This window comes from Phyllostomus discolor, chromosome 13, assembly GCF_004126475.2.
Source record: "Phyllostomus discolor isolate MPI-MPIP mPhyDis1 chromosome 13, mPhyDis1.pri.v3, whole genome shotgun sequence".
Lineage (NCBI taxonomy): Eukaryota > Metazoa > Chordata > Mammalia > Chiroptera > Phyllostomidae > Phyllostomus > Phyllostomus discolor.
This window is the reverse complement of record NC_040915.2, coordinates 575,100-599,201: the sequence shown is the minus strand read 5'-3', so window position 1 is coordinate 599,201 and position 24,102 is coordinate 575,100. Positions and strand designations below refer to the sequence as shown.

At 46.2% G+C, this 24,102-nt stretch overlaps 1 protein-coding gene across 1 annotated transcript in view; it reads right to left on the bottom strand.

Moving 5' to 3' along the window:
- The window catches only part of RUFY1 (RUN and FYVE domain containing 1), a 57,149-nt gene extending 34,189 nt beyond the window's left edge, over nucleotides 1–22,960 (bottom strand). The window contains exons 1-5 of the mRNA XM_028528663.2: nucleotides 22,462–22,960; nucleotides 12,168–12,341; nucleotides 10,335–10,452; nucleotides 7,824–7,925; nucleotides 6,354–6,477 (exon numbers count right to left, since the gene is read on the bottom strand). Coding sequence (XP_028384464.2) covers nucleotides 6,354–6,477; nucleotides 7,824–7,925; nucleotides 10,335–10,452; nucleotides 12,168–12,341; nucleotides 22,462–22,735 — 792 coding nt within the window. The 5' untranslated portion in view covers nucleotides 22,736–22,960. The remainder of the gene's footprint in view (nucleotides 1–6,353; nucleotides 6,478–7,823; nucleotides 7,926–10,334; nucleotides 10,453–12,167; nucleotides 12,342–22,461) is intronic.
- Nucleotides 22,961–24,102: the final 1,142 nt, after the last annotated feature.

Below are 24,102 nucleotides of genomic sequence, written 5' to 3'. Positions count from 1 at the left end.
ACCCATGCATGAAGCCCTCTGAGCCCAGCCCCCCTGCCGCCAGCCTCCTGCGGTCACAGGAGCTTCTGGAAGCGAGTGTGGCCTCTCAGGCTCCAGCTGTGACAGGTGCAACGACTGTCTACGTGTCCGTCCACTGTCACAGAAACAGAACCCCAGAGCAGACTGCACTCGAAACAAAACCTGTGTGGCCAGCAGTGTGCATGCGCAGGAAACGTCCTTTTTCCCGCCAATCCCTGCAGGTTAACTGTGGGCAGGAGAGAGGGATGGAGGGCAGAGGGGAGGAGAGCAGTTTCAATGTCACTTTTCATGCTTTTATATTAATTAATGTTTCTTCAAGAAGTATGCATTTCTTTTGAAATAAAAAATTAAGTAATAAAAATATATACGCAACTGAAAAAATAACAATAGAGAGAATGAGAAAGAATTAATACTTGAAGTAGAAATGAACGGATTAGAAAGCAAATAAAGGCTTCCTCCCAAAGCGGAGTTGACTAATATAAGCAAGAGTTACTTCCCCGAGTTCAGCAAAGTGGACTGGTCTCTGCTGAGCAGGATCAGTATTGAGCAAATGCACAAGGTTAGAGAGGAGGAAGGTGAGGCTTTTAGATGCCATACAAGAATATGCTCACATAACTAACCGACCTCAATGAAACACAAGACTTCTGGAAAAAGGAACAACCACAAAAACTGTCCTAAGACTTGGCAAACCAATGCACTGACCAAGGGCTATGAAAAAAAGAACTAGGACCAAAAAAGGCATAGCACTGAAGTTGTCACACCAGCAAGTTCTAACAAACCTTCAAAGAAAAAATAATTCCTGCTCTAATAAGTTGCTGTAGAAAACCAGAAAAGTGTATTACCCCACTTATTTTAAGAGATGAATACAATCCTGACATTGAAAAGTGACAAAGACGGTACAGAACAGACTTGGAACAGGGTCACTAGTCAGTGGAAATGTTACAGGGTGCAGCCAAGAGGGGGGCCCCAAATAGGCATTTAAATGGGGTCCAGAACTTAAGGTGTCCAGGAGATTTTGAGATGTCTCCATCCCCCGCCAACCCCGCCCTTCTCAATGAAGCAGGGCCACTGAGAGCTGTTTTGCATAGCAACAGCCTTGCAGCTAACCTCTGGGTTGGTCATTTAACATATCTATAGCCTTTGGCTGGTTGCATAGATATGTTAAGTAGCTGTGATCAGCTCTAAGACAGGGGAACAGAAGTAACTTCCCCACCCAGAAGTAACTTCCCCACCTAGATGTAACTGGGGGGGGGGGTGGGTCCCCTGAGTTACAGCGCCTGCGTGGGAGCTCAGAGAGGATTGGCTCCAGGACATGGGGCCACACCTGCCCAGCCTCAGGATGGCAGCCCAGTAAAGCTGGAAGAATACGAATTCTGGCATGTGAAGCTGAGTGTGGGAGGAGTCGGAAATGAGGCTGCAGAGGAAGATTGGCCGTGGGAATTTAAAAACCCAGATTGGGCGGCCATTGAGGAGAAGGAGAACTATGCTGCATTAGGAAGGAGAAGCACGCGGACTTGACGGAGTGGAGACTCCTGCAGCCCTGAGGGAGAGAACCACGTGCAACCCTGAGGAGGAGAGCCATGCGCAACCCTGAGAAGAGAACCACGCGGCAGCCCTGAGGAGAGAACCACGTGGCCTGGCAGAGTGGGGCCCCCGCAGCTTTAGAAGGGAGAACCACCACCTGGTTTTAGCAGAGATCCCGGCGACTCAGCCGAGGGTGCCAGGAACCCAGGGAGGTCTCCCAGTCGAGATCGAGTACTAACTGGGAAGAACCAGAGGACTACCTGAACCGTGGACTTCTATTTCCTTTCCTGAGATACGGTACTCTGGACTGGGCAAAGGGGGAAGGAAGGAAGGACTGTGTGTTTGTGGGTGTTTTAAGGGACTTTGGGATTTTGGTGAAGACATTAGGTTACTACTTTAAGTTTGTATAGCATTAAATAAACGTTTCCTTTCCTTTTCACAAATCTCTGGCATTGAGAGACGTCTTTCCTCTGGCGGCGGACATAACGGACCCGGGGCCTTCTTTCAATAATAGCATATCGTCCCAGGCCCCCCTTGTTGTGTTCTGTAACAGAAACAAAAATCCTAAACACAGCAGAGGCACCTTCCATCTCAGAACAGAGTCAGAGAGTGATGCCTGGTGGCGAGCAGGGCCTAGTTTAGCAAGCAGGCGTAATTCCACCACAGGAAACCTGCAAGCTACTTCAGTTATATTTCTGGGTTAAAAACAAATGTGACATTTCAATAGATGTCAAAGATATATCTGACATCATCCAATGTTCATTTTTAATAAAAGCACAACGTAAATTAGAATAAAACAGGAGTTTGTAAGCAAGCAACGGAGGACCCCGCACACATCAACAGCAAACACTCCTACTTTGCGGCGAACGATGAGAGAGGGATTGTGTTAAAGAACAGAGCAGGGGCTCAACCACATCTACTATTTAGTAAAATTCCCAATCTTTATTTTGTAATTGGGCAAAATGATATTCAGTTTCCGCCAGCAGGACAGCCTGAACCACATCGGAAAAAGAAGAGTAACAGCGGGCAAGAAGTGAACCGCCAGGATACTACCCATCGCGCCGCGGCCGGGGCTGAGGGTCGGCCTGCGGCGCAGGAACGAGGCCCGGGTACTGCAGAGAGTCCAGAGACACGCCTGCCTCCGAGTGCCTCGGACATCTTACTTGCTAAAGGTGGAATCTCAAATGAATAGGAAAACAGTGCATTGCACATGATGCTCAGAAAACCAGTTTACCACCTGGAAAGAAATCTAGACTCACACTGCACACTGTGTCCAACCAATAGCAGGCAGATTATTCACATGTTAAAAAACCCACAGTTGATTTAGAAAATTAACTTTTAGACTAGAAAGGACCTTCTAAGTACAATACCTTGAAATGTATAATGGTAAAGTCCACTAAATTTGATTGTCTCAAAAAAATTTCTATTGAGAAAATGCACCATGAGAAACCAGAAAAAAATTATAATGAAAAATTTTGGCAGTTAATATCCAAATCTGTAATAAGGTAGTGGAAAAGATGTAAAACTCAGGAAAATGAGCAAAAGATATGAATAGGGAGTCACAGAAACCGAACTAGCGATGGCAAACAACACAGGAAAAAAGCACTTGGCCTCCCCACTCTCAACACTGTGGACCTGAGGGCAGTTTTGTCTGTCGGATTGAAAAAGACTGAGGATGCTCACTGCCACACTGTAACGCTTGTGCAGAGTGTGCCAACTGTGACACAATGGCCCCCACATTCACCTCGGGGATCCGAGAGCGTTTACAGTGCGGCTGTCACCCGGCAGGGCAGCCAGGGTCAGTAAGTGCTGGTGAGGTAGCAGCGTACACACCACGTGGAGCATGTGCAGCCACTAGAACCACCGAGACCCCAGCAGCAGCCCCGGGGGCACCACACACTCTTCAAAGCAATTACAAAACAGTGCACTATAAATAATCATATTTTGGAACTTCCGACGTAGTTCTGGCCAAGGTGGAGGCATAGGCAGACATACTGTGCCTCCTCCCACAACCAAAAGAAGGACAACAATTTAAAACCAAAAACCAACCAGGACTGCCAGAAAATCAAACTGTGTGGAGGTCTGAAAACCAAGAAGTTAAAGAGGAAACACTCACCCAGACGGTAGAAGGGGCGGAGACAGGCAACCAGGCAGAGAGGACTCGAGGTGAGGCGGTGGCTGGTGGAGTGGGCAGCCCCACATTCACGCGCAGATAAACTGGGAGGTACAACTGGGGAGTGAGACAGACCCACAACCCAGGGTCCTAGAATGGAAGTAAAACCTCAAACCTCTGACGGAAAACACCTATGGGGGGTGAGGTGGCACTGGGAAAAACTCCCAGTCTCACAGGAGAGTCCGTTGGAGAGACCCACAGGGTCCTAGAATGTACACAAGTCCACCTACCTGGGAATCAGCACCAGAAGGGTCCAGTTTGCTTATGGGAAGTGGTGGAAGGGACTGAAATCAGGCAGAGAGAGGAGCAAGGACCACTGTTCTATCTCGGACCCTCCCCCACGTACAGCGTCACAATGCAGCCATGTGGGTTGTCCCACCCTGGTGAACACCTAAGGCTCCGCTCCTTACTACATAACAGGTCGCTGAGACAAAAAAGAAAAAAAAATGGCCCAAACAGAAGAACAGATCAAAGCTCCAGAAAACATACAACTAAGCAATGAAAAGATAGCCAACCTATCAGAAGCACAGTTCAAAACCCTGGTAATCAGGATGCTCACAGAATTGGCTGAGTATGGTCACAAATTAGAGGAAAAAATGAAAGCTATGATAAGTGAAATAAAGGAAAATGCATAGGGAACCAAGAGTGATGGAAAAGAAACTGGGACTCACATCAATGGTGTGGACCAGAAAGAAGAAGAAACATTCAACCAGAACAGATTGAAGAAACAAGATGTCCAAAAAATGAGGAAGGCTTAGGAACCTCCAGGACATCTTTAAACGTTCCAACATCCAAATTATAGGGGTGCCACAAGGAGAAGAGGAAGGGTAAGAAATTGAAAACTTATTTGAATAAATAATGAAGGAGAACTTCCTCAATCTGGCAAAGGAAATAGACTTCTAGGAAGTCCACAAAGCTCAGAGAGTACCAAAGAAATTGGACCCAAGGAGGAACACACTAAGGCACATCACAATTATATTTCCCAAGATTAAAAATGAGGAGGGAATCTTAAAAGCAGCAAGTCAAAAGGAGAGAGTTACCTATAAAGGAGTTCCCATCAGAATGTCAGCTGATTTCTCAAAAGAAATCTTACAGGCAAGAAGGGACTGGAAAGAAGTATTCCAAGTCATGAAAGGCAAGGACCTACATTCAAGATTGCTCTATACAGCAAAGCTTTTCTTTAGAATGAAGGGGAGATAAAGTGCTTCCCAGATAAGGTCAAGTTAAAGGAGTTCATCATCACCAAGCCCTTATATGAAATGGTAAAGGGACTTATCTAAGAAAAAGAAGATAAAAATATGAACAGTAAAATGACAACAAACTCACAACTATCAACAACTGAACATAAAAGAAATCAAAAGCAAACTAAGCAAACAATTAGAACAGGAACAGAATCACAGAAATGGAGATCACATGGAGGGTCATCAGCGGGGGAGGGAGAGGGGGAGAGGGGGAAAAGGTACAGAGAATAAGTAGCATAAACGGTAGGCAGAAAATAGACAGGGGGAGGTTAAGAATATTATAGGAAATGGAGAAGTCAAAGAACTTATATGTATGACCCATGGACATGAACTAAGGTGGGGGACTGCTGGTGGGAGGGGGGCGTGCAGGGCAGAGGGGAATAAAGGGAGAAAAAATGGGACAAGTGTAAAATAGCATAATCAATAAAATATATTTAAATAAGTAAATAAATAATCCATCATATTTTGGCTAAAAAATGCCTCCAAACACATTCTCTAATGCGCACGCACACACTCTGCTCACTCGTGTGCTGGAAGGGTATATGCCACAACATAACACTGAATTAGTTGGCTCTGAGTCATGCGATTCTGTGTCACATTTAGTTTCATTTTAAAAATACAACTCTGTATTTAAAAAGTTTTTTCAAAATGAAAAAACAACAAAACTGTTAGAAAAAAATAAAAGCTGACCTGGGCATAGAGGGATTGGGGAAGCTATAGATTCTTCAGGTCCAAACACACGGCTGGTGGAAGGCTGGGCAGTGGCCCAACCAGATACAGATGCCCTTCTTGCCCTGAGGAGGGGTCAGAGTGTCTGTCTCCCAGGGATACTGGGAGTTTAGGTCATCTGCTCTCATTGTAAGGGCTGCCCACTCCTCTGTACCTTACCACTTTCATTTGTACCCCATTTTACCACCTGACTTCCCAAATCTCTCCTGACTCTATGTCCCCAATCCTCATCCAACCTGTTGGGACTTCTAGACATGTCTGTTCAATGTTTTTGCTGTGTCCATTCATGGCCCCTTCTAGCTCATGACCTGGATTGATTGTTCGGGAACCTTGGCCTGAACATTTCATTGTACTGCTTAGAAACCTTCAAGAGCTTCTCAAAGCTCAGTGGACAACACGGAACCCTTGAGCATGGCACCAGCAGCCCAACACCTGAGTCTAGCCTTCACCTCACCTCCCTCATGGAGCTTCCTATGTTCTGGCCACCAACTGCTTCCTGTCCCCAAACACGCCACACTCTCTGTGTGCCTCTGTCCAGGCTCTTTCTTCACCCTTCCCCAGCTGCTTCCCCTGCTGTCCCTGTCTGGGCTTTGGCACTGTCTACAGATCCTGGGTAAAATCTCTGGCCTAGAGAAGTCATTCCACCTGGAGCCGAGTCCCCACTTTACCTGAGAATCCAAGTCTTCTCCTTTTAAGCAAAGATTGGCATCAAGAACATTGAGTCCTACCAGGAGACCGACGATCACCATCCCCTCTTCTTCCATCATTAAGGCCTCTGGCTCATAGAACTCACTGCAAGAGATGAGTGGCCACGGAGAGGCTCAGACATGCCCTCACCAGCTGCTTCTCCCCACTGTGCCCATCTGGCCACCTCTTGAATTGTGGCCTGGCTGCCAGATGCTCCCTTCGGTGAATTTCCTTCCGCCTTTCATTTCCCTCTCCTGATACAAGTGCTGCTGTTTCTTCTCTGGTCTCTCCTCTCTTCCAGTGGCTCAGAGAGGGCTCCTCCCACCTCTGGTCTATGGTGAACTCTGCCACTGGAACCTCAGACCCCAGCCCTTCTCATCTCACCTTGGCTCCTACACTCCTGACCCTCACTCTGGCCTTCCTGTCCCCACAGGCTCCTTCTTCCATGTTGCTGTGAATACCTCCTACAACTCACCCCCACCTCCAAGAATGAAATTCCTCCCTCTTCCAAGTGTCCCATGGGGCAACACTGGCTGCTTTTACTTCCTTATGCCGTCACCTCGGCCACTTGCAGGGGGCTTCACCTCATCTCTGACTGCTTCTGGCCACACTGATCTGCTAACGTACCATTATGTGTGTGCGCACGAGAACTCACTATCTTCAGGGTCAGTGTCTCGGACAAAACCTGTATCTGAAAGCTGGTGTGACTGCGCTCGAAGCTGGAAGGTCACAGCGTGTTTGAGATCAGTGTTCGCTGTGTAAGGTATATTAACAATATACCTTATACCTTACAATATACCTTATAACAATATGCCTTATAACAATATGCCTTATAACAATAAACCAGGACTTGAAAACAACAAAAAACTGAGGGTGGCAGGCCATACTATAAAAGGTATTTTTGTCTCAATTAGATTAAAAGTAACTCTAGAGAGATTCTTCCCTTATGAATCCTCATATTTTAGAGAAAGTTCCTTTCATAATGATTATTTTTGCTTATAGTTATATAAATATCAAATATGAACCAGTCATAATTTCAGAGATAGCCAGTTAGCCTTTACTGATGCTAAGAGATATAACTTTTTACAAACTGGATACAGAACCCTGAAATAGGTAATATATTACAAAAAGCATCTAGTTCTTAAGTCATTCTTTTCTGTTATCATCCAATCTAATAAATACAATTTTGTTGAAATTTAATGGAGTACACTGTCAGCTACCCAATCTTAGGTATTTTTGAAGAACGATCTTTTTATAAATAAAATGTAATATAAATCTTCATTCATTCATACCAGCTTTCAGATATCAGTGCTCAAAAAAATGAAATAGCACTATTTTAAATCTGTCTCAGGATATTTTTGATTAATAATAATTTTCATAAGAGCTCTGTACATCATAGACTCCTGTTTGAATTCAAAGCAAAAGACAAGCAAAGACAAGTAATGAAATACCTTAAGATGTGTTTATTGTCTATCAGCACCTTCAGATAATCTGCCAGTTTCTTTTGCATGAGGGCGAGATAAAGCCAAGCTCGGCCTCTTCCCACAGCTGTCCTGAATTCAAACAGAGAATCAAACTGTTACGGCTGAACAGTAACAACAAAAGACAAAACAACGAGACAAGTCAGCCCAACAGATATACACATTCGCGCTGTGAGTGCAGAGGACATCCCAAGAACAGCTGCTTTGAGGGCTGGGAGAGCACACTGCCTGGGAAGGCAATCAGCTCACTGCATACCTCTGGGTACTGTTTGAATTTTGTTATCATGGGCACGTGTTTTTTTCTATTTTGACAAAAGATGAGAATGTCTTAAGCCACAAAAATGTGATTCCTGGAACAAATAAAATCAGATAAAATCGCATATATTAATAAAATGTTGCAGGGAGCCAAGAAATATTAGATTAGCTTTGTATAGGGATAAATATTCTTTCAAAGATCATTAATGCTTAAAGTCTCAAGGTTTCTGAGGCATTAGATCAAAGGTGTAATTTTTTAAAAAACTGTGGTGAAAAAAATACCTTAACAAAATTCGCATTTTAAGTGTATTGCTCAGTATGTGTTTAGTGCATTACACTGTTATGCAACCAGTCTCAAAGGCACAAATTTGAAAAGGCCTGCTAGAAACAAGCAGAGTTGAGTGCATTTGTGACGAAGGCCTGAGTAGAGAGGCACTGCTGTACTCAGTGTCTGCACCAGAGGGCGCTCTCATGGCCCAGACTGGCTGGCACCCCTGACCTTAGCAGCAGGCCCATAGGGTTCATCTAACTTCATCTATATAAAAGACTTGAACACCACCCCACACCACCACAGATGATGGGGGTGAAAATCAGAGTGAAAAGGAAAGGAAGTAAAGTTGGGAAAAAGGTACTGAATGTTGGAGTGAGGTGGGAAATGAACACTGACAGGGGCTGCTCAGTGGGGTGTAAGTGGCACAGCTGCCCCAGCAGGCAGCTTGGTGACTGACTGCAGGCTCTCCAAGGCCCTACCAGGAGGAAGACATTGGAAGAAAATTATTGGGACGCACAAGAGGTACGTTTGGGGACAGTCACCACTGCGCTGCTTGCAGACTGAAGGTGGGAAGACAACTCCAAAGTCCAAAGGGCATTAAACAAATGAGTTCACAACAGGAGGCTGTGGAGGAGTATGTGATGCGGAAAAAAGTCTAAACCTAATCTGAGATGGAAAAAAGCCTACAGAGCAGTGTGTGTGGTTCAATACTTAATCTTCCTCTGGCTCCCCTTCCCCACACATTAATATAAATGTACTGTTTTTAGTTTAGGCTTACTTCCAAAACATTTTTATACACATGGGAACAAATATAAATTCTTATTTTTTCTCTTTTTTATTAAAAAAATGAATGTGTTATACATGCTGTCCCTCAACTTGCTTATTTCGCAGGGCTCTGCAGCGACAGGGCTTGGTGGGGTTTAGAGCAGGGGTGTCAAACTCATTTTCACCGAGGGCCACATCAGCCTGAGGTTGCCTGCAAAGGGCCAGATGCAATTTTAGGACTGTGTAAATGTAACTACTCCTTAACTAAGTGAGAGCTTGGCGCTGCTGCTGGGTAGAAACAAGGTGCTGCCAGATAGAACAAGGTAGAGAGGGCTGGATTCAGCCCTCAGGCCTTGTGTTTGCCGCCTGTGGACTAGAGGGTTTCATAAAACAGGCCTGTGCTCTCTTTCTGGCTGCCACTCACTTCTTGCCAAGGGACCTTGGGCAAGTTAGTCGCTCGCTCTGAGTCTCAATTTCCATGCCTCTGAGGATACCAACTGCTTTCCTAGAGGCTTGTTGAGGAAGATTAAATGAGGCAAGGAAATGTCCTTAGCATCACGCCTGGCACGTGGCATGCCCTTAGTAAATGGTGGCTGTTGTTACTGTCTGAAAATGGAGCAGACTAGCTCCACAGGAAGAGGGTGGGACACAGGATGGATGGTCCTGGGGCTCTTTTGCATCATGATGACACCTTGTTTGTGTTCTGTCCAGTTTTTAATTTTGAGCCTATGATAGGGATCCCAAGGGCAAATCCAGACGCAGCAAATGATTTGTTAGTCCCTGCCTTTTCACAAATATCCCTTGTCCTGGGACCTAAAATCTGGCCAGAGCTGTGTTATTAGAAAACTGCCCAGATGCACCTGAAGCTGTGACTCCAGGGGTGTGACAATGACTCCTTCCCCTTCTGCCACTGCTCCTCACATGACAGTGCCACCTCACCCTGTGTGAGCTTGTCTGACCAGCAGGAGTCACTGTCCCCAATTTAAGAAGGAAACTGAGGCTCAGAAAAGGGTAGATCTTGGTCAAGATCATGCAGAGAATGAGGAGCAGAGCTGGGACTAAAGTCTCAGTGTGGCTCATGCAATTTGTTCTAAATTAGAAAACATTTTATTAGCAAGGAATTGAGAAATGGGTAAATACAAGGGAGTTTTTTTTTAAACATCAAATCAATGTAATGACTTTGTACTCACTTTAATTCTGGCAGATTTCTGACACTGGTGGCTATATCTGATGCTTCTGGACAAAGCTTCTCCACCAGCTCCAAAGGACCAAAGAAAGATTTATTTTGGCCAATAAAACTCTTCTTGACTAAAAGGGAAAACAAAAGTGTTATTCATAAGAACAAGTTACAAAATGTCTTCAGGGGCCCACAGTCTCTCTTCCAAAAGCCAAATCAATGTTTCAGATTTAATCCTTCTACTTAGTTCTTCGGATTTAGCCTTGGGGACTGGGAGAGGTCAGGTAACAAATGAGCTCTCCCTTCAGGAGACACAGATTCTCTGACATACCTACCATGCTCTTTCTCCAAGTATTCGATATATAAAACAGTGCTTCACAGGCTCACTGTTGAAATCCTTCCCTTTCTTCAATACCTGACTGCAGACATCACCGCCTTCCTCACCTGAGCCGCTGCCACACCCTTCTCCTGAGCCCCTGCTCCTCAAACTGTCACCTCCCTGCCCTTGATGTCTGCGCTCCACAGAGCTGGGGCTCTTTTAAAAATGTAAGGCCCTGTTTTCCCCTTGCTTAAAATCCTCCAAATACTCTTAGAACAAAATCCGATTCTTCATCTGTCCTATAAATATAAAGGCTTACATGTCCCTGCCCTTCCCACCTCCCTCCCCTCAGTTACCTGGTGTCCTTCTCAAACTAAGGGTGGGCCCAGTCAGGGCCTTTGCACCTGTTCTGTTTTTTCTGTTTGTTTGTGATTTTTGCTTTCCCCAAATTTTCATGTGATTGACTCCTTCTCCTGTACATCTCAGCTCATGCTTCGCCTCCCCAGAACCACCTTCCCCTTTCACCCTGGCTAAAAGGTTTCCTCCTTGCCCTGGCTGATGTGGCTTAGTGGATGGAGCGTCGGCTTGCAAACTGAAAGGTTGCTGGTTCAACTCACAATCAGGGCATGTGCCTTGGTTATAGGCCAGATCCCCAGCTGGGGGTGTGCTAAGAGGTAACCAATCAATGTTTCTCTCCCCCTCTTTCTCCCTCCCTTCCCCTCTCTCTAAAAATTAGTTAATTAATTTAAAAACATAAAAGGCTTTTTCCTTGATTTTCTATCATTTAGCGCATTTTGCTTCCTTGAATTTGTAGCATTTTGTAAGTATGTTAGTTTGTTTCTGCCCTTATTGTCTGTATGTTCTCCTTTACAACTGTGCGGTCCAAGGTAGTCACTAGTCTCAAGTGTTACTGAGCACTTGAAAGACAGCCAGTGCAACTGAGACAGGCTGTAAAAGTAAAACACAGCGGACGTTTAAGCCTTAGTATAAAAAAGAATGCAAACTATTTCATTAATAGGGCTTTTTAATAGTGATTATGCATTAAAATTACAATACTGTATTTAGGATATATTCAATACAATAAGATATATCTTTACAACTAATTTCACTCATTTAATTTTTTTTAACATGGCTACAAGAACATTAAAAATTGAACATGAGGCTGTGGTGGGTGTGGCTCAGTGGCTGCGAAACAAAGGGTAGCCAATTCCATTCCCAGTCTAGGGCACATGCCTGGGTTGTGGGCCAGATACCCAGTGAGGGGCGCTGGAGAGGAATTTACACACTAATGTTTCTCTCCCTCTCTTTCTCCCTCCCTTCCCCTCTCTAAAAAATAAATAAATAAAATATTTTGAAAAATTGCACATATGGCTTGCATGGCAATTTCTATTGGACAGTGCTGCTGAAAAACGACACGTCTTGAGGGCAGGAGGTCGTGTTCTGTTCGTTGCTGTTATCGTTATTGCAGCAACCAGAACGACGTCAGCACTGGTGAAGGCACGCTGAGCCCCTGACGCCCTGGCTCACCTTTCAGCCCATGCTTAAGGCAGTGCTCCAACACCACGAAGAACTGCTGCAAGGGGGCGTGGTCCGCATCCAGGCTGCGGCCCAGGCTCAGGGCAGACTGGAGCAAGACCTTGATGCTAAGTTTCATCATGTGCATCAGGTTGGTACGCTCCTCCATCATCTGGCACTTGGAAGCTGTGGGAAAGAAGCAGGCACAGCTTCATCAGTGGACTGAGCATGCTCCCAGGTGAGGAGCTTGGTTGCGGGGCCACCGAGGCAAGACCCACCAGGAGGGAGGCAGGTGGTCTGCTCAGAGCGCAGACGCGTGGATAACTGGGGTCCTGGGGTCCGCCTGAGACTCCAGGCCTTTCCCAGGCGGCTCTGCGCGCTGCTAGGGTGACGGTCCTACCGAGACTCGCACCATCAGTCTCTCTCCCACACCCAGCATTCCATTTTCCGCCCACCAAAGCGAGTAAACGGTAGGGAGCCCCGCCCCCACTGGAGGACCTGCCTGTCCCCAGACATTTCTATTGGGCGAACCCAGAGAGGCCACGCCCCCAAGCGGTCAGGTGCCTTTTGGACCTTGGTGTCCCCTTCGCCAAGAGGGATTCCGGAACCTGCTCTACGTTGTGAAGGTGTCATCTGAGTTCATTCCGGGAAGCCACTCGGTTCCAGACTCACGTTTTCATTGTTGCAAACTATTCATCCACAATAAGTAGACAATTACGAATTACACACTTTTTTGATAAGTAAAGCCGTCAGAATAAAGCTCAGCTGTCTTTCCATTTCAGCTCCATTAACCTTGTCGCTTTCAGGGTAAAGAGTGTGTTCAAGCAGCATTAGCTAGCTATGCCAAATGTGCCCTCACACCCAGGAAACGCATTGCAGAAACTTTGTAAAAATGTCCAGCCCCCAACTCGAACAGTCTGGCCAGGAAACTGCCCTAAGGCCGGAAAGGGCCCCGGGGTGCCCGCCCCGCCCTAATCACCGCCCTCTGCCTTTCTAAGGGCCAGCTGGAGGGGGGCTGGGTTGTTTCATTTTGCAGTTGTCTGATTGGTACAGAGCTTAATCGTCAGGTTCATAATCTTCTAGTCTGTGAATTGCTTGTTAAATCTTCACTCGGATTGATATGTATATTTTGGATGTTAATCCTTTGTTTACCTGTTTTTATTTTATGAACCTTACTATGGACACATTAATGGAAGAGCATATGCATGTGTAGCTAAATTGAAAAGAACAATGTTATGACTGAATCTATAATAAAGATATTAGGTAAGTAAATATTATTGAGACTTGAGACAGTCTGGGTAGGGCTAAATATTCTCAATCCGCTCAGCAAAACCTAACACTAGCTGCTAGGAAAGGAAAACCCATCTAAATATTTCGTCTTGGTTGTGGAGAGAACAATGACTTAAGTAAAGTGTTTGGGTCGGGGTGATTTAATTATTTTAAATTTTGAGAGAATCCTATGTATTACATTTATAAATTTGAAAACTTTTAATGAATTGGATGATGGGTAAAAGAAAAAAATTATAAAACCTCATCAAGAGGAAGGTATAACCCTGAATAGACCAATAACCACAGAAGCAAAGATTGTAAAGATTTAACCTTAAAGTAGGCAGTGGTCTTCTGGTGGCAATACATGTCCAGGAAGTCTTGCAGAGGGCTAGGCAGGCCCAGGTGGTTTAAGGCAGTGACTCCCAGGCCTTCCTGTTCCACAGTCACCCTTTCTTCTCTCGTTCCCCAGAAGAATGTCACTTTACTCTCTACCTCCATATCTTCCTCTCAGTGCTGTGACCTGGGGTGCAGAAAGTCCCACACATGTCCTAACAGGAAGAGCTTCCAATCCCTTATTTACTGCACTTAGTTCAGGAAACCTGGTCTGCAGGAGGGGAATCACTTCTAGCCCTCTCCTGGGTATCCTAAATTTAGAAAGTTAAAAAAAATCACCCCCCCGCCCCTACCAAATATGTAATTATTTTCAGCCAGTCTCAAGACTCAATACCCTAGGATATGCCATTAACTTGATGGACATACTCCATAAATTAAATAAGCCAAATGCTTATTTGGCTCCAAGTTTTTAATGAAAATGGATTTAAAATACATATAAACTAAGTCTTTTTGTCAAAAAGATATTGTATCAGATAAGGTGTAATGAAATAAGCAATATTTAGATGTTCTCAGCCATTCTGAGTGTCCTGGGTTAAACAAGCTAATTAAATAAAACTATTACAAGCATAATTACCATTCGATAGGGCCTTTTTTGGGAAATGTCCCAAAGGTTGGGAAAATTTTTTAAAAGATTTTATTTATTTTTTTTAGAGAGAGGGGAAGAGAGAGAGAAAGGATGGAAGAGAAACATCCATCAGTTGCCTCTGTTGTGCACCAGGGGCTGAATCCGAAATCCAGGCATGTGCCCTGACTGGGAGCTGAACTGGCAAATTTTTACCTTGAGGGGTAATGCCCAACCAGCCAACCCACACTCACTGGTCAGGGGAGAAATTTCTCTTATATGACTAGGTTGCCTCCTTTCTTGCGAGTCAGGTGATTCTCATTTGCTCTGAACAAAAACTTTTTAAAAATTACTGACAGAAGATCTACATGATTTCGGGCACATAACTTAGCAGTTCAAAGACTTGGGCAACACTGCTCTTGCAGAACCGTCCGTTTGTATTTCCTATTTATATGAACCAGGTTTCTCAGGGATGACATCTGTAAGCAACCAAAAAACTGGAACAAAATCGATGCTGAGTCCTATCACATTTTATCAGTAAATCATATTCACACATCCATAGACATGTGCTCAATGAAAAAAACAAGACCATTTAGCTCCTCCCAGAAGCAGTTCCATGAAAAATTTATGTATAACTATGTATGAAATTGTACTTAAATTCCTTTTATCAATTTAGCATCACTAATAATTTTAATAGTAATTTGTTCCAGAAGAAAAAACATTTATAAACTTAGAGTGTTAGCCACAAGAAAAGTTTATTAAATTTTTATTTACATAGTTTTGTCTGAGACATATGATAGGATGAACAATAAAAATTATAGAGCATACGGAAACGGAATGGAAATTCAAGTTCAAGGAATTAAAGAAAGGAAAAATGTAAAATTTTCAAATATTAAATAACTTATTTACTTCTAAGATGAATACTAGTGCTTATCAAATCATGAAGGCATTTGCACACCACTTGATACACTTACTAGTGATGTAACAGTTTTATTTCAAAAAGTCAATATTTAAGCCCTGATCAGGAGCTCAGCTGGTTAGAATGTTGTCCTGATATGCCAAAGTTCCAGGTTTGATCTCCCGTCAGGTCCCATACAAGAAGCAACCAATGGCCCTGGCTGGTGTGGCTCAGTGGATTGAGTGCCAGCCTGTGAATCAAAGGGCTGTGGGTTCGATTCCCAGTCAGGGCACAGGCCTAGGTTATGGGCCAGGTCCCCAGTTGGGGGCACATGAGAGGCAACCACACATTGACGTTTCTCTCCCTCTGTTTCTGCCTCCCTTCCCCCCTCTCTCTAAAAATAAATAAATAAATGAAATCTTTTAAAAGAGCAACCAATGAACGCATAAATAAGCAGAACAACAAATTGATGTTTCTCTGTCACAAATCAATAAAAAAAGAATAAAGTCAATATTTACAATGAGCCAGAAAATGTAATCTAAACTTTAAAATTATGACAAAGAATTTTACATGTCAACTTCAAAAGCTGAAGCTTTCTTAGTGGGTCATGTCAGCCAAAAATGTGAAGACTAGTGTTTCAGGTGGTCAGTGCTGGTGGTGGCAATGACTCTCACCACTGACCCTCTGAAGGGGCCCTGCACTGCAGCCATCTCATCTGCCACACCCTGCTCTGCAAGTCACCTATTCCCATTCGTGCTCAGTGTAGACGTATGAAAAGTTTGAGCTGGGAGGATCTTTTAAGCCAGTTCATCTCTGTTTTACTGTGGTCAGCAGTTAGAGAGACAAGAGCAGAGCAAGGATGGTAGGCCAGGTACAGAAGGTCACCAGGATGGAAAGCCCCAGGTGCCTAGCAACAGACAAAACTGGGAAAGCAGGTACCTCGCCCCTAGGTTGGCCTTTCCTCCCCTAGCATATTGCTGAGGCAGGAGATAGTTAGGAAGGCGGAAACTCCAGAGGACACAGACCCTGTTCTAAGACTGGTTGTTCCGCTTTCTGGAAAAGCACTGAATCAGGTTGATTCATGAATGCAACTGTGCAGAAGATGCTACATGACCCCTGCTTCATTATAATAACATTATAATAAATCAGCATTGTGCAACCCCCTTCCCTGGTGGCCAGTCAAGGAAGATCATAGGAGATCACATGCACATGCACAATAGCTTTAAAGTAATAACAACCACTTGTGCCTGTACAAGAAAAGCCCACCAAAACTCAGGAAGGATCTGCCCTATAAGAACAGAATCCCTCCAGCCCCTGAGGTCAGACTCTGTTCAGAGTCAGCCCACTCCCATGTTCTGTGGAGTGTACTATCGCTTAATGAGTCTGCTCTCTCTCTGCTATAAATTCTCTGTGTGTTTGGTTCAATTCTTTGTCTGCAATCACCAAGAACCTGGTTACCTGTGCCTACCTATGACATTGCTGGCTGGCCCTGCAGTTTAGACCCCCTGACCTTTCATATTGCTGGTCACATGGTTCAGACCCTCCCCTGACCTCTCCTCCCCAGCATGTCCCTAGTCATGTGGGTTGGACTCCTTAAATGGGGACACAAAAGGAGGCTGAGGAACAGCCTTTAAGCAGTGAGCCCCCAGGATGGTAAGGTTCTGACCCGATCAAATGCATCTAGGCCTCAGTTGTGTTTCAGCTCCAGGCCCAGAAAAGCAGGAAACCAGACAAATGACACCATGGCTGCCTCAGGACCCCCTGCCCTAGCACCCGCCAGTCAGTAGAGACCACGACCAGTGCCCACACACCAGGACACTGAGGACTGTTGTATTGGCATTCTCCCTGGGACCTCCCAGAAAATCTCCACCCTTAAAAGCCCTGAGGACGGAGCACCCAGTGCTACCAGGAGTATAACAGGGTCCCCAAAACCTCCAACACAGCTGGAGGAAGGGGAAGCAGAGTGGGGCAGAGAGTTACTTTGCATATCTAAAGAACTTGGCCATTGTTTCAGTAATACTGATAGTTGTGCCTGCCTCCCTTGAAGCCAGGGAGATGGGTGTAACTCTAATCCCTGAAGCAGTGGGGACGTGGTTCCCTGTTGGTTCCCTGTTGCTGCCCATGGGAGCAGCTTGGAATTGGTTCCTACTGCTGGGGCGGGGAAGGTGGTGGCAGCGGGGACCCTGCCCAGACTAACAATGGCAGCCAAGAAAGGCCGAAGAAACCAGAGTACTGGCAGGTGTAACCCTTTGTGGGAGGAGTCGGAAATGGAGTTCTAGAGAAAGATTGCGCTGGGATTTAAACCCAAGTGGGGGGGGGCAACTATGCTCTTAGAGATATGGTGGTCTCAGCCCCACAGCTTAGAAAGGAGCAGAAAAGCAGGATGTAGCAGCCATGCAGGGGTCTTGGCCACAAGGTTTGCAGAGGGTCCCCACCGACCCACCATGAGGAGGGGCCATGCGGTTTTGGATTAAGAGGGAGAGTCCAGCCAAGCACCGATGACTGGGAGAAGCTGAACAGGAACCTGTCCAGCTGAGCTCCAGACTTCTGTTTCTTTTCCTGAGACAGCACCCCTGACTGGCCTGGTTTGGCAAGGGGAGGCAGGACTGTGTGTGTCTCTGGGTATTTCTTTTGTTTTTAAGGGAATGGGGCTTAATGGAAAAATTCCACCATTGTTTTAATTCTGTGTAAGTTTTGAATAAATAGTTCCTTTCCTTTTCATAAGACTCTGGCTTTGGGAGTCACGGGGTTTCTTTTCCAGCAGCCCGCAATAGAGCCCAGAGTGGTTCTGTTTCAGGAGCATGTCCGTCTGTACCTCTCCCAACCCCAGGTGTGTTACCATTACCTTCCTCTCTCCTGAGCCCCAAAGTCACTTCTTTTGTTTCCTGAGCCCATTCCTTCTACTGTTGTGACTTTCTACATAAACTTTCTCTTACAGCTGGAGTCTTGGCTCTGAATTCTTTCCCAGCCAGCACTCAAGTAACTGAGGTTGGTGAACTCAGGTCCGGTCTGACTCAATTGGTCTAACACCCGGTGCAGTTCTTAACTCTGCCAAGATTACTAGCTATGTGAACTTGGATCCATCCCTAAGGTTCATTAATAGTTCAACACAACACAGAGTGTCACAAAATTCTACACTTATGAAATTGGTAAATAAATGGTCTGTCAGTGATCTCGACCTTGACCCTGTTAGGAGGCAGGGGCTTAACCTTCATGAACCTGGCAGAGACAGGTGGAGTTGCAGATAACATGCAGCCGCCACCTTCTTGCTAGAAGAATGTTGTCAATAGTTTTCAGAAGCTGATGATTTGAATTTTTCTGTAAAACCTAATTGCCTAAAAAATTTTTTTAAATGCTTTTATATTTGCAAGATAGGAAAAAATGCAACTACCAGCCACAATCAGCTCAAAGGGCTGCTAGTTTGTTGTAACATCTAGTATAGAGAATAAGTATTCAGGAGGGGGAGTGGGCTGTACAGGGTTTTTTGTTGCATTTTTTTTAAGATTTTATTTATTTATTTTTTAGAGAGGGAAGGGAGGGAGAGAGAGAGAGAGAGAAACATCAATGTGTGGTTGCTGGGGGCCGTGGCCTGCAACCCAGGCATGTGCCCTGACTGGGAATCGAACCTGTGATGCTTTGGTTCGCAGCCCTCGCTCAATCCACTGAGCTACGCCAGCCAAGATATTTTGTTGGATTCTGAATTACATAGAAGTGACAAGATTCTTAGTAGATTTTAGTTTTGAGTAGATCTTTGATTTCTTAGAAGATTTTATCATAGAGTATGGTGTCATCCTATACTGATAAGAAAGAAAACCGCACCGTGAAGTGGGAGAAGTTACCAAGCTTCCTTTTGGAAGGAGTTTGCACCACAAAATAAACTTTGCTGTGGAAGAAGACAGAGAAAGGCATACCCACCACCTACCTAATGGTACATGTAGAATCAAAGAATGCCTTCTTCAGTGAGTGCCCGTGTGAGAGACGCCGTGCTGGGCACGGGGAACTCGTGTGTTTTGCTACTCCTCCTTTAGGTGGAGGCAGCACACCACAGTGCAGGTGTGGAAGCATGTGTGTGTATGTGTGTGTGTGTGCACGCGCGCACGTGTGCGCATCCTGTGTGCAGAGATAAAAGGACGGGTCACAGGCACAGATCTCTCAGAAGGGTTGGAACAGTTTCTGGGATGGAGGACTTCTGCACTGAGTCTTCTTTTGCATGTTGTGTTTGGTTTGGTTTTGCCATGCACATTTATTACCCTAAAAAAGAAAACACCCAAAACGAGGCAGCTCTGAGTGAGATCACGGTAGCATGCTGTGCTCCCAGACCCCACATGGGATGGCACTGCAAAACAAACATGCAGAGAATTCTACAACATTCTGCAGCATTTCCTTTTAACCTCTATTACCCAAAACTTTTTCTTTCTTTTTTTTAAAGATTTTATTTATTTTTAGAGAAGAAAAGGAAGGAGAGACAGACAGACAGACAGACAGACATATCAATGTGCGGTTGCTGGGGGTCATGGCCTGCAACCCAGGCATGTGCCCTGACTGGGAATTGAACCTGCGATGCTTGGTTCGCAGTCTATGCTCAATCCACTGAGTATGCCAGCCAGGGCTACCCAAAACTTTTTCTCTGGCAAGAGTGCCATGGAAGCAGATCACTGATGGGGAACAGATCAGTGGGCAAGTGGAATGAGCAGGCCCTGGCTGAAGGGTGGGGGTTGGGGGCTCTCTTTTCCAAACCTGCTTTTTTTTTAAACATCAATGTGTGGTTGCCTCTCATGCTCCCCACACAGGGGACCTGGCCCGCAACCCAGGCATGTGCCCCAAACAAGGAATCAAACGAGCAACTCTTTGGTTCACAGTCCAGCGCTCAGTCCACTGAGCCACAACAGCCAGAGCCTAACCTGCTTTTCCTGTCCTACTGGCTGGCTTCAAATCCAGGTCACCTTTGGGGATCAGCCACATAGCTCATCCCAGCTGCCCCTGAGTTTCAGCCCTTGGTGAGCCATGCTCACAGTTTTTGCCAGGTCTGAATGGCAGTTATTCACTGAATATTCTCTATAAATTGTCCAATTAAAAATCCATGTGTACATCTTATGGCGTTTTGCTTATAAAATCAGAGGCGTCGAGGCATCAAGGTGTCGTAACTGAGCATGGCCTTGAGAGGCAAATGTCTCTGTTCCACTATTGCCTCTGCCATTTCTAAATAACTGGGTCAAGTTACTTCTCTTGAATTCAGTTTCCCTCTGTATAAAGCAGGGATAATAATGGTACCTATTACAAGGGGCTGGCTACTTGGGAGGAGGCAAGGAAGTCAATCTCCCCTTCGAGGGTCCTAAGGCAACACTCCTTCCTGCAGAGATGCAGTGTGTATCTATCTGGTTGGGGTGGGGGAGAGGCCCCTGCCCAATTGCCTCCTAGTGTGCTGTGGTGCTGTCAGCCAGAGTGTTCTATCCTGGGCTTCACCAGGTGTGACCCCCAACCCTCCCTAGGCCAGCAGTGGTCATGGAGTTGGGTCAGGGAGGGGTAGGGAGAAGCCCCAGGGCAGGCCTAGTGGGTCAGGGAGGCCAGGAATTTGTTTCAAGGAGGCAGTGGAAGGTAGGACCCCCATGGGTCAGGCTCCGAGGTCCCTCCTTCCCTACATGCTCCTTTGTTCCACTGGACTCCACGTACAAAACACAGACTCAGGGGTACAATTACTAAAAATTTCCAGTGTAGGCACTTCTCAGTGCCTGGTCCTGGGCGACCACGATGATTACACAGTGACTACACATGAAGAAGCCAGTCCTGCTATTCCATAGTATTGTGAAGGTACAATGAATTCATGCTGGTGATCTAAAACTAACATCTGGCATGATATAACTATTGGATATTATTCACAGCACTACCATAAATGAAAAACAAGTATTTTTCAAATACAGTGTGGGGCAAAAGTAGGTTTACAGCTGTATGTGAAAGTTTATTCACGCATTACTTATTACTTATTGTGTTACTTTCCATATGAACAACTGTAAACCTATTTTTCCCCCACCCCTATATGCATTTGTGTGCTAGGCACTGTTCTAGGCACTGGCACATTTTATTGATCAGTGAACAGCTAACATTTATTATTTGCTTACTACGTGCCACGAACTATCTGAGAGACCTCCCGAAGACCCCCGGCCCTGGCTCTGGACTGACTGTCAGTGGGTTGGTGTACAGACAACCTGTGACATGTACAAAGGTGGCAGGCTGTGGTCTTGTAGACCTACTTTTTATTGCCAGAACCTCAAAGTCAGATTTCAAAATTTACTCCATTTTTTTTAACCACTGAAATCTTCACAGTTCATTATTCTGGTGTCCATGCTGACTTCCACAACAAATTTACCAGTGGACAAGACAGAAGCAAGAAACCTTCGAGGCACACTAACGCTTCTTAGGGGGGGCACTGCCATCTTTGGTCAGCTCTAATCCGCAGCACTTTCTATGAAAAAAATGCTCGCACTGCGCTATGCAATAGGTAGCCACTAGTCACATGTAGGCTAGAAAGTCACACATTTAATGTTTCCATTCTTCTCACAAATGTGCTGAAACTCTTTCTAGATGGCAAAGGGCTGTAAAGGATTGGAAGACATCATCTGGTCAATCAAACAAACCGCCACTTTACTAGCAGGGCGAAGTGTGGTGTTGGGTCCAGCACACAGCGAGGCAGGTGGTGGTGGAGCTCAGGAGCTCAGGAGCTCAGGCCTCACACCTGCACCCGCACCTCCTGCCTTCCACTTTGGTGCGGTGAGTCCTCCGGGACTGTAGAGGCACTATCACACCTGCAGGTGTGAGCCGGGCTGGCATTTTGCGATTTACAACAGAGAACACTCCTGAATTCACATAAGTATTTAAAAAACTTATACAGATAACCTAAACTCAAATTCGTACATTTTCCTAAAGTCCACCAATGAAAATAAGGACGTTGTCTGGGGAATGAAAGTGGGAGTCAATCCCCCAAGCCCACGTGCTCATTGGGGCGTGGCCACAGGGGGTACAGAAAAGAGAGGGCAACACAGGCATGTGAACTCGTTGGCTTTTTACAACTCTTCTCGCTGCCTGGCTTCCCGCCGCCTGAGTCCCGCCTGGGGCCCGCCACGCGGCTTCCACAGTCCAGGGCCGCAAGTCCCGCTGGGAGCATCCCGGGGGACACACGCAGGACCTACCTGTGCGCGCCGCGCCCTCCGTCCCGTCCGCGCCGCCGAGCCCGGCGGCTGCGCGTAGCGCGCTCCCGCAGCTAGCCGACAAGTTGCCCGTGGCCCTGCGCGCCAGGGTGAGGATGGGCGCGGACCAGCCCTCCGCCGCCGCCCGCCACCTGGCCGCACTCTGCAGGTCCCCCGGGCCAGGCAGCTGGCTCCGGTCCACGATCTCAAACTCTTCTCCCGGCTCTGGACCCGGCCCGCGCCCAACCGGGCAGCCGTCGCCCCCGTCGGCGGCCATTTTGGCCGCGTCACGTGGCCTGGCGGCGGCGAGCTCACGCCGCCGGCGGTCGCGCTCCGCACTCGCGGTCACTCTTTCCAGCCCCCGGGTCCTTCTCTGTTCACCCCTTTCCTTTCCTTCTTTCGTTCCACTCTAGGTGGGTTCGGGAAGGCACCAGTCAGAACCAAGCCTCGGGTTTCAGGGCGTCACCCTTGGCTTGCCTGCTCCCCGCTCTCAGGCGCGCTCAGCGCAGCCTGGAATGGAGCCTCGTGGCCTCTTCGGTGTGACACTAGTTCCTCTTTTTAGTTTCCATTTCCTATTTTAGTTTTACTACTTAGTCATTTTTCTGCAGAAGTCTTCACGACAAGCCCTAAAAAGGGCAGGAAAGGAAATTCTGAGACAGGAAATAGTACTTTTTAAAAAATTTCTGAATAATAGTTTAGCAGGAAAGAACACATGGCAGTGGATTGGAAGCCAGAAGGCCTGGATTCTTGCTATTGAAACCGGAAAAGGGGCGTTGAGTTGCCTGTCACCTACCAGACCCAATATGCAGGGACAAGGATTGAATCTTTTTTTTCTAAGAGATTTTATTTATTTTTAGAGGGGAGGGATAAAGAGAGGGAGAGAAACATCAATGTGTGATTGCCTCTGGAGCGCCCCCTATAAGGCACCTGGCCTGCAACCCAGCCATGTTGGCTGACTGAGAATCCAATCCGTGACCCTTTGGTTTGCCAGCTGGTGCTCAATCCACTGAACCACACCAGCCAGGGCAAGCTCAAATCTGTATGGGCACGTTATTCAGATGGCCAGTGATCTGAGAAGACGGCGGGTTTGTACCCTCACAGACCGTCTTCCCTTCGCTTTCAAGACAGCCTTATTAAGGGGCAAAAGTGCAGGTGAGGGATTTGGAATTCAGGAAAGAGGTGAGTCAGATGAAAGCTGCAGTCTGGCACCTTCCCTGACATATTTTCACCCAGTCACTGGTCACTTTCTTCATCTGTGTTCTGGGCGGTGGACTGTCTGTCCCTGGAACACAGTGGCTGGGACACCACCTTGGTTGCTTCTGGTCTCTTCTGGAGCACAAAGGTCAATCGCCTGTGGTCTCCTGAAGGCAGGGGTGGGGGGCTGTACCTGCAGTTCCTGAAACAATAGCTTTTCACATGCGTTAACTACTAGGCTTATTAACTATTACCTAAAACTAAAATTTTCCCCCTCTTCAGTCCCCCCTCATTATTAGTTAAATGTGACAGTCACAGAACTTACCTCCTCATTCAACAAGGTTTTGCAGTAAGGAGCACGGGGCAAACGTTAGCAATTGTGATGACTGCTACCCAGTCGTCTGGCTTGGGCAAGGCACTATGCACTTGTGAGGAGTTACAGCCTCTTTC